At 37.1% G+C, this 10,937-nt stretch overlaps 1 protein-coding gene and 1 long non-coding RNA gene across 2 annotated transcripts; both read right to left on the bottom strand.

Annotated features, from left to right (window-relative positions):
• Window positions 1-481: 481 nt before the first annotated feature.
• LOC107830891 (UDP-glycosyltransferase 89B2-like) lies at window positions 482-2,476 on the bottom strand. The gene has a single exon (XM_016658568.2). It carries the CDS (start codon window positions 2,088-2,090, stop codon window positions 645-647), a length of 1,446 nt encoding a protein of 481 aa, XP_016514054.1. The 5' UTR covers window positions 2,091-2,476; the 3' UTR covers window positions 482-644.
• A 3,962-nt stretch (window positions 2,477-6,438) lies between these two features.
• LOC107830892 (uncharacterized) lies at window positions 6,439-9,588 on the bottom strand. Its single transcript, XR_001658252.2, has 3 exons — window positions 9,453-9,588; window positions 6,891-8,979; window positions 6,439-6,815 (listed from the first exon to the last, which is right to left on the bottom strand). It is a non-coding gene; the product is annotated as an uncharacterized LOC107830892 (long non-coding RNA).
• Window positions 9,589-10,937: the final 1,349 nt, after the last annotated feature.

Below are 10,937 nucleotides of genomic sequence, written 5' to 3'. Positions count from 1 at the left end.
TATGGTGCCAATATAGCTAAATCTAGCAATTGTAAAGGTAATAACTTGGAGGTTGATGTAAATTAAAGTGTAGTATTTATACATGTCCTAATAATTTCAGATTTCGGATTGGATTGGATTAAAATATACCAATCCGAAATCCGATCCGAAATCCGAAATTTTAATAAACATAATCCGAAATCCGATTCAATCCGAAATCCGAAATTCAAAATTGAATGGATCGGTTCGGATTTCGGATATCCGATCCGAATGAATAGCCCTAACCAGAGGTATGTCATTGAAGATGCAGAACGCTATTGGAAAATAATTGGGGGACCAAAAATTTCTAGTAGCCCGAGATATAACCAAGGAAAAATAGGAAATATTGATCACTATGAGGTATGTCTTGTCTCAATAAGTAACTACTTATTCATAAATCAATACGTAACAACTAATTATAAAATTTATTTCAACATGTAGACATACTTTCCAACGCTTAATATTTATCTAAATCAAATAGGCTCTATATCATTATAATTTATCGAACCGATAATCTATTCTTACATATTGGCATTGTAAAAGATAATCCCAATGGTGTGCTGTGGCGCACCAAACTTTTTGGATTTTTATTTGCCTATCGACATCACAAGGCCGAAAAGTTTGTTTTACCTTTTGATTTTTGTAGCCTCCTCACTTAAATGCTTTACGAACGTTTCCAAATCCTTGAATGAGTTCCCACCATCTTTAATTCCATTCAATGCAGCTTTTCGTAGCTCAGACGCTCGTTCCCTTCGCTCTACTCCTTTCCCTTGCACAGCTTCTGTCAATAACTTAGCCAATTCATCCGAATTTGGTATCGTTTTGGCACCTTCACTACCTCTAGTTGCTACCTTATGCTCGTCCACTAAAAGGTTCGCATTTGCAAATTGGTCAGCGCCCATTGGCCATGTTAACATTGGTACACCAGCTACTAAGCCTTCGAGCGTCGAATTCCAACCACAATGAGTCAAGAACGCGCCAACGGCTCGGTGCTTTAGGATCAGGACTTGAGGGGCCCAATCTCTTATCACCAAACCCCTTCCAGCCACTTTGGTCTCAAACCAAGAAGGAATCACGCCGTAATCGTTCGACACGTGTCCTTTTGTGGCCCTTTTAGCTGACCAAATGAACTTGACACCACTTTTCTCCAACGCTATGGCTAACTCCTCCATTTGCTTGTTTGTTAACACAGCTTGACTACCGAAACAAACGTACACAACCGAGTTATCTTCACACGTGTCGAGCCATGCTAATATTTCACTAGCCAAAACAGAGCTCGAACCACCTCTGTTTGAAGAACCAGAATTATTGGTATCATTTTCCTCGTCTGGAGGCAGTACTGGACCCACGGCCCAAACCCTGTCGTGACCCGAATCTTTCATCAGATGATCCAAATACACACTTTCCAACTCCGTGAACGTGTTGACAACGAGTCCGTGACTCACTATATCAGCAAGATAACTTTCTCTAATGAATTCTGAATTTGGGTCTCCTTTAATATAGCTGCGAAAAATAGGAGACAACTGCCACCAAGGGAATTTTGGGCAATTCGGAATATTAGGGAGTTCAAAAATCTCGTTCTCATCGTTGGTATTTTTCCTTTGAGGCATTTCACTCCAAAGTGAATAAACAACTGATAAAGCCAACGCGCCGGAGGTGGAGAACACGTACCGGCGAATACCGAGCTGGGTAGCAATTTCGTGAGTGAACCCCAAAAACATATCGGAAATTATGGCGGACGGCGGCGAAGGGTGGTTGTTGAACCAGTCTAAGATGGGATCTTGAAGTTTACCTAGAGTATACATCATAGAACGGAACCCATCGGCGGGAAGATCCTTGACGTTCTCAACGCCGTCGGGAATTGAAGGGTGAGAAGGGAAAGGCAAAATAAGAGTATTAATTGATGGGTTCCTAGAGAGAAGTGGGTTTAAAATAGGCACATTTTTGGGTGTGACTAAAATAGTAATAGCTATATCACGAATGAATAGCTGATAAGCAAAGTCTAAAAGAGGCAGCATATGACCTTGTGCTGGATAAGGGAAGATGAGAACATGAGGACGATTTTCAGACATCTTTCTATGTTGTAGATGAAGAAGAAGGAGAAGAAGAAGAGGAAAAGGGAAAGTGGTTCAACTTTTAAGGACAAGAACATATGTATTTTTTCTTTGTGTTTTTTTATAGTATACATTTCTAGGGGAAGCATGTCGGAAAAACCCCACTTCCAATCGAGAGGTTGTGAGTTCGAGTCTCCAAGAGCAAGGTGGGAAGTTCTTGGAGAGAAGGATACCGGGGGTTTATTTGAAAACAGTCTCTCTACCCTAGGTTAGGGGTAAGATCTGCGTATACACTATCCTCCTCAGACCCCATTAAGTAGGATTATACTGGGCTGTTGTTGTATTTGTAGGGGAGAAAAAGTCTCGAATTTTTTGAATTGATAACTTATTAGTTGACCGACCAAATTCAACTAACTATTCCCTTGACTGTTGACTTACCTGTATATTTTGTGAATCTTTTTGCAATAATTTTTTTCTCCAAAAAGGAAAAAAATAAACTATGCTTAAAAAATGGAAAATTTATTAATTACATACCATAAAAGATTCTCACCATTCCCAGCTATATTCTAAATACTGAAGAGATTACATATATTTTCCATGTGTATATTTGGTATTAAAGTTAAATGTGCAATCTTTCATATGTCAATCTGACGTGTCTTTTTTGTTTTTTTTTTACTTTTGAGGAGAGTATTATGGAATTGTACAAATATGAACTTACTGTCTAAAATTTGAACGATGAAAGGATAGTTAATCTTATGCAATAATCTTTTTCTCTAATTAAGGGGGGAAATGATATTATTGTTAAAATGAAAAAATTACTAATTACATTCCATAAAAGATTCTTACCATTCACAGGTATATGCTAAAAACTAACAACAATAACAACCCAGTGTAATTCCACAAGTGGGGTCTGGGGAGGGTAATATGTACGCAGACCTTACCTCTACCCCGAGGTGCAGAGAGGCTGTTTCCAGGAGACCCTCGGCTCAAAGAGGCAACAAGAGACACTATATTAGTACTATCAATAGACTCATAATAAGACAACATAAAATACCATGAAATCCATAACATAACATAAATACCATAAAAAATAAAGTAACAGCAATATAAGAGATATAGGAAATACGAGAAAGATATAAGGTATTAATACACAGCAGATAAAGCTCATCATCAGTAGTTGATCAATAGCATCCTAAGACTAACTCCTAACTGGCTAGTCTCACTCTAGTGCGCTGGTTATAAAATTTCCAATTTTTACTTAAAGATGAATTTTGGAAATTTTCGAAAATTTGAAAAATTCCAAAAAGTTTTTTTTTCTTCAAAATTTTCATTCAGGTCACTCACAAAAATTCAAAAACAACCCAAAATTATATTCATTTCCAAACACAACTCTAATTTTCAAATATCATTTTTATTTTTAAACAAAATTCACTTTTTTCGAAATTTTACAATTCTTTAGTCCAAACGCCCACTTATCTGTACCCACCATTTAGGCATTTGCGCGAATATTGGTGAATATAACTGTACTAGTGTCTTTAGTTCAAAAAGTTATTTTTATGGACAAGAAAAGCCAAATTGATTATAGATTAACATTAATTACAGTAGGTTACTACTATTATTTATCATTTCATTTTATTAATATGTGTCAGAAACTGCTCGTGGCTGCCTGCTATCATCTGCTATCTTTAGTTCATTGACAGCATAGATGTAATGAAACTTTGTGGAATATGCATGAAGAACCTGTTATTATAGTAACTAATTGTTTCAAGGGCTGAAGTAGGAAGTGATCTTCACATTACTTAGCATATTTGTTTTAAAATTAATGGGAGTCTTGGACCAACAGTAAAGTTGTCTTCGTGTGACCTATAGATCACGAGTTTAGATGTGAAAACAGTCATGAACATGCTTTAGATTAGACTGTCTATATCACACTCCTTGGAATGCGGCCTTCCTCACTGTTGGACTTTAAGCCATTGGGTTTTAAAGTAGAAGAAGTGTGAATTGGAAATGGAGGAAAATAAAATGGAGGGAAAATGAAAATTTGAAGAAGTGAACTTTTGTCTTGCACTTTGTCCCTCATTGGTGAGGGACAATCACATTTATGTGCTTATATATAGATTCACTTCTTAAAGCTCTTAAAAGGAGTTGAAGAGAATGAACCCTCGCGTCGTCGTCGCTCGCTCGGCTCGGCTTCGGCTTCGGCTTCGGCTTCGGCTTTGTCAAATCGATCGATGCTGAAAGTTCAGAGGGCCTCGCTGGCCGCGGTTCTGCCGCGACCGCGGTAGAATCGCAGCAGTCAGATTCAGAGAGGCTCTCTGGCCGCGGTTCGGCCCTGCAGTTTGTATTGCCACTGTTGCAGGAAGGTTTATTCCGTTTTATCCTGGGAGGATTTAATCCATTACCTTGGCAACGTGTGAGGGGGTTAAAATTCCTTAAGGACGCACAAGAAAATTGTGGACTCGGAATATTTCTGATTCTTTACTATTTTATATATTTCTTTATTCTTCTAACAGTTTTCTGATTTTTGTTTTACTCAGTAACGTTCACACTCACACCATGCGGGAATACGTAATGCCTTATGCATCGGACTGCCTGTACCAGGTATATTCACTTAACTCTCTCTCGCTATTTTGATGAATGTAAATATGCAGGTTATTTATAGTAACTTGTAAATGCAATTATTTAACTAGTTCGCGTGGCACAACATTGCCTAAGCCTCTCCCCGTTGCATGTATATGTTATTGTATGAGATTTGGCAGCCAGTAATGACTGCAAACAAGTGGTACTCAGAAGCAAGAGATAGCACTGAGTCCAATAATTAATTCTTTACTCAAAACAACGGCAAAAGCGGAAGACTTGATGCAAATTTATGGAAGTCAACTCCCAAAGCTGGATTTGTAAGTTTTTTATTCATGAAATCGGAAAAATCGAAAGTCTTTTCAATTTTTGTGATTGTTTCTTGATCTCTATGGACGAAGATAACCAACTGGCATTAGTTTTGAAAGAGTTTACAGTTAATCTTGAAAGCATTTCCTTCCATCTGACTATTGAGAGTGATGGCCTATCCTGTTGTGTACACTCTAATTCAAACTTTGGAGCTATTCCAAAGTAGTTACCCAACTTTGATCGAGTGGCAAACGGGCGAGTCAGGTCGGATATGGTTCGGATCGAAAATGGGTAATGAAAAAAATTGATCAATACCCGACTCATATTTAATACGGATAAAAAAAATGGGTTAATCGGCGAATAATATGAGTAACCATATTATCCATGAATTCGTGCATATGATCACTTTTGAGAAAATTCTTAGTCTCCCTTACTTGAGTAACCCCAAATTTGAGGCTTTACAAATGTAAAAGTTAGACCTATTGGTTATCCATTTTCTAAATGGATAATATGATTTTTATCCATATTTGACCCATTTTTACAAAAGTTCATTATTCAACCCATTTTTCAGTGGATAATATGGGTGGTTAATTGTTTTCTTTTAACCATTTTGCCACCCCTATCCATGGTCAAACTGCAGAGATTATTGACTCTCTTCGAGCTAGTGCAGGATATTTTCAATATATTCTTGAGAACACTAGCCACCAAAAACATGAATTTGAAAAAATTAAAGACTTCGACTTGAGGTAGACTAGACTGATATTCAATCTCATGTGAAGGTAAATGCTAAGTATGATTGTTATTTTGAGCTATAGTTAGCAGATGCATAGATCACATCATTTCATTTAACAGTAAACTAGAAATGCAGCATAGATTTCCCTCGCATTTTTTCACAAATTCCCACCGGCTTCACGGACAATTGCTTCGACACTCTCAGTTATACACACAGTTGTCACCAACACAGTTATATCTAACATAAAGGGCAGCCCAGCCCCAGTGCACTAAGCTCCCGCTATGTGCAAGGTCCGGGGAATGGCCGAACCACAAGGGTCTGTCGTACACAACCTTACCCTGCATTTCTGCAAGAGGCTGTTTCCACGACTCGAACCCGTGACCTCCTGGTCACATGGCAGGAACTTTACCAGTTACGCCAAGACTCCCCTTCACAGCTATATCTAACATGTGAAATTAAATCCGCTAGCCTAAATACAATGAACTTCCCAGTCACATATAAATAGAAAAATCAACAACTTGGCGGAAATATTTCTATAATGCAGCATAGATTTCCCTCACATTTTTCACAAATTCCCACCCGCTTCACGGACAATTGCTTCGACACTCTCAGTTCTACACACAGTTGTCACCAACACAGCTATATCTAACATGTGAAATTAAATCCGCTAGCCTAAATACAATGAACTTCCCAGTCACATGTTAAATAGAAAAATCAACAACTTGTGGAAATAAGAAAATGACCTCAGTATAGAAAGAATAAAGAAATGTAGTATAGAAAGAATAAAGACATGAAGATCTAAAATAATCTCAAGCAAAGACTGAAACTTACATGAGTACAAAAGACTTCCATTGAAACATCCAAGTTCAATCTGCTAAATTTACCAGATTGAAGGCTGCAGCCAAAATGAGCACAAAACAAAAGAAGAGAATTCATACAGAGTTCTCGCAGCTTAGTCCAGCAATTTTGATGTTCAACCAAAATAAAATGAACGCTGATTCATAGACTCGGTAACCCAAAAACTACATCCCATCTAACTAGCCAAGAGTTCTAGGTGACAAGAGTCAGAAATAAACACCAGGTTCGTCCGAACTAATCAATACTCAAAGGCGCTCCTGGATATTCTGAAAGAAAAAACAATTAACATATAAAACAATACAAAAAAAAACAAATTCATGAAGAATAAACTATGTAAATACCTTCTTCAACTTGCTCAATTTTCTGAACTTCCTCTAAAAGGTCCTAAAACTTGCATTCTTCGGAAGGTGACCGTATCCATTGTTGAGTGCAAATAAAAGCTTCTGCCGTCTTTGGTGGTAAAGAGCTCCAATAAGAATCAAGAATTTGACCACTAGTATTGAAAGTTGACTCAGATGTAATGGTAGAAATAGGAATAGAAAGAATATCCCTTGCCATTTTTGAAACAATTGGATATCTATTAGATGAAGCTTTCCACCAAGCCAAGATATTTAAATCCTTGGTCTTCTCTACATTATCCATCAAGTATTTCTCAAGCTCAGATTTTTTTTCAATATTTCCCTCTTCTTCCAAATGTTTCTCACATTGAGATTGCAATGTATCACCAGCTTCACTCATCATGCTAGTATCAACCCCAATATCATCATTAGAAGCTTCCGACAATGAATCGTTGTAGCGATCATATAATCGAGTCAAAACACCTGCCACCTGATCCAATTTCAATCTTCCCGACAAAGAATCATATGATTTGCTAAGAATGAAGTTCACATACTTCATCTTATATCTCGGATCCAACACAACGGCAATGACCAATAGCATGTTCAAATTATCAAACTTACCCCAGTATTTATCAAACTTTCCTTTCATCCTGTTAGCCATATCAATCAAAATAAGATCTTCACTGTAAGAATACTTTATAATAGCATTTCGAACATTAAAAATTCATGCAAGAAAGAATTCGAAGTGGCATATAAGCTTCCTGAAAACTTCAAAGTGGTCTGGTGGAAAATATTAAGGAACTTGATAAGAACTTTCACAGTCTTCCAATCATCTACAGATGGATGTCCTCTTATTCCACTCCTCTCTCGAAAATATTGTTGGTACATATAGTCATCCATGTGCATTCTTGTAAATGCCTTTTCAAACCTCAAAGCTGTATCTAACATAGTATACGTCGAGTTCCACCTATTTTCAACATCAAGACTCAAAAGACCATGAGTATCTATCTTAACTTTCTCAACAGATAACTTGAATGAAGCAAACCTTGAAGGCGAAGACTTGACATATTTCACTGCATTCCTTATACGAGAAATGGGCTCAATTTGTTCATCTAACTCATCTTTTACGATAAAGTTCAAAATACGAGCATTACATCTAACATGTAAAAACTCATTTCCCAATATCACCCCTTTCCAATCATCAATATATGCTTTCAAATGCTTAATGGCAGCATCGTTTGCACTTGCATTATGCAGGGTCACTGTAAACAAGTTCTCAATCCCCCAATCTAACAAGCATGCCTCAATACCCTTAGCAATAGTCTCACCCTTGTGATCCGGTGTTTTGGAAAAAGTTAAGAATCTTCTTTTGTAAATTCCAATCATCATCAATCCAATAGGCAGTTACATCCATATAAGCCAAGTTATGGAGTGATGTCCATGTATCACTAGTAAGACATACACGTTGGTTCTTGACAAGTTTTTTAAGCTTTTCTTTCTCCTCTTGATAAATCTTCAAACAATGTCTAGCAACAGTTACATGACAAGGTAATTCAAAGCTAGGCAAGACTTTAGCTATTAATTTCTTAAATCCTTCCCCCTCAACAACTTTAAGTGATTGCCCATCAATTATAACAAATTCGGCAATTGCCCTCCTAATATCCTCCACATTACACACCACCCTTTCAATAGAACTTGTATCAGTTTCTTGTCCCTCTTCTTTGGTAGGCGTAAGTTTCGATGTTGTTTGCTTCCTGTTAATAAATCTAAAGGGAGATTTAAGACACTTCTCAAGTAAATGTTTCCATAATGCAGAAGTTCCATTAGTCTTGGTATCAAAAGCAAAGTGTTTTATGCAATAATTGCATTTTGTTCTATGTTTACCTCCTATATCAATAAATTTGGTAAAGTGATCCCAAATTTCAGACGTTTCTCTTCTAGTATTACCAGCTCTTTTTTGCTTTTTAGGAGGAGGGCCTATATGAGGAGCGCTTTTACCTTTCTTTTGAGGTACTACCGGCATAGCCGGATGATTGTTGACAATCATCTCCACCTTTATTCCGGTTGAAGATTCCATCTATTAAGAGAGTCCCTGCACACAATGGAGTGGGGAATATTTGATCATTTAAACAGGACAAGTTTAAAACAAGGGAAAAAATAACATTTTGACAGATTTTTTGCCCTAACAGAATTATTAGGGCAGGCGGTACACTAAGCTCCTGCTATGCGTGGAGTTGGAAGTGCCGGACCACAAGGGTCTACTATACGCAGCCTTACCCTGCATTGCAAGAGGTTGTTTCCACGGCTTGAACCCGTGACCTCCTCGTCGCATGGAGACAACTTTACCGGTTACGCCAAGGGTGCCCAAGAATTATTAAGTGGATACAAAAAAGAAACTTAACCACAACAGTTGGGAATACATTTCTTACGACATTGTTTGTTCATTATTAACTCAACTACTTAAACAACGTAAATGGAAAAAAAAAAATCAGTACTACATTTCTACCAACATTGAATGGGACAAATGAACATAATAAATGGGTTTAATCAAACACTTTGGCTTACCAGACTATATTTGAACAGTGCTACTGGCAGCAGCAGCGACCGGCGAGTTGTAAACAAGACTTAGCCAGCAACGACCGGTGAGTTCCAGTGAGAGTGAGGACTGAGGAGAAGAGTTTCGATTCTTTGGAAAGTGATAGAAAACTTTATTTTGTCTATTCGGTTTTAGATTCGGGTCATGTACCTACTTAATGGATAGTGGGGCGATTTGCATCTATTGCCCATTTTTGTGTCACGTTTTAACTTGTACCAGCTTTACAAAAAAAATTGCAAACGTACCCGCATTTTCGCATAACTTAAGCATACGGGGCTGAAGTAGCAAAGGCAATCACGTAAAACTTCAGCATTCTTGTAGCCGGACCTGAAGTTAAGCTCTAGAGCTGAAGTTTTTGTTTTGTAACTGGCGAACTTGAGCTCTGCTCTAGAGCTGAAGTTTTTGTTTTGTAACTGGCGGAAGTTTTTATATTTGTAACTGGCGAAGTTTTTGTTTAATAACTGACGAAGTTTAGCTTTAGAGCTGAAGTTTTTGTCTGAACTATCAAGTCATTACATAGTAATTGTTTTGTTTACTAAAACTTTTATTAAAGTCTTGTCCTATTAATAATCAACTTTTCATGCCATAACATATCTCAAGGGAATGTAGATGGCAGTGGTAATGCGATAATAATAATTATGCTTCGATCAAAAAATGTAGTTTGTTTATTTTACAACAAATGCAGCTACAACTACTGCAGTTGGGTAGTCAACACCATTATTGGAGTCGTGATCCCGATTCGTCTGTCTTGTGAACTGTCTTTCTAACCAGCTAACGGTTCTTTTTGTGTCTGCCAAAGAAAAAATACGAAGGGATTCAAATAATTATCTTTAGTTGTTACAAAATTCAGACTCGCAAAAGCCATAGTAGTAAGATAGCAGCACCAACAACAACAGAAGAAAGAAGAAGAAGAAGAAGAAGAAGAAGAAGAAGAAGAAGAAGAAGAAGAAGAAGAAGAAAACGGAGAAGGAGGAGAAAGGGGGTTGAAGTTATTTAAAAGGTAGGTCCAAGTCAAAAGCTTTTTTAAAAAATGGGTATATGTTAAATGGGGGCGACCAAATAGGCGCCCCGTGCAATTTTTACTGGATAGTGAGCTTTTACAAGCCCAAACCTGATATAATGTGTCAAAAAGTTAATAACATTGAAAAATGTAGAATAATTGAGAAAATACTTGCGAATTACTCCCTCCGATCCACAATAAGTGTTCAATTTATTTTGGGCACAACTATTGAAGAAATACTAAATTTTAGAAAAAATAGTTAGTGTGACTAAACTACCCTTAATTAACTGTTGCGGCATAATTTAATGTGAGGAGTAAAAGACTTTTTAGGGATACATATATAAGGGTAATTTTGGAAAAATAACTTGAATTTTTTTCTTGATTATATAAAAACTTATTTTGGACCCACTTTTTAACTTTTAACTGGTACCCACTTTTAATCTTTTTAACTTTT

Source organism: Nicotiana tabacum, chromosome 6 (assembly GCF_000715075.1).
Source record: "Nicotiana tabacum cultivar K326 chromosome 6, ASM71507v2, whole genome shotgun sequence".
NCBI lineage: Eukaryota > Viridiplantae > Streptophyta > Magnoliopsida > Solanales > Solanaceae > Nicotiana > Nicotiana tabacum.
Note: the sequence above shows the minus strand (reverse complement) of the source record. Positions and strands in the feature narration are given on the sequence as shown.

Coding starts and splice junctions, on each gene's coding strand:
- LOC107830891 (XM_016658568.2), bottom strand. CDS start 2,090: ATGTCTGAAAATCGTCCTCATGTTCTCATCTTCCCTTATCCAGCACAA.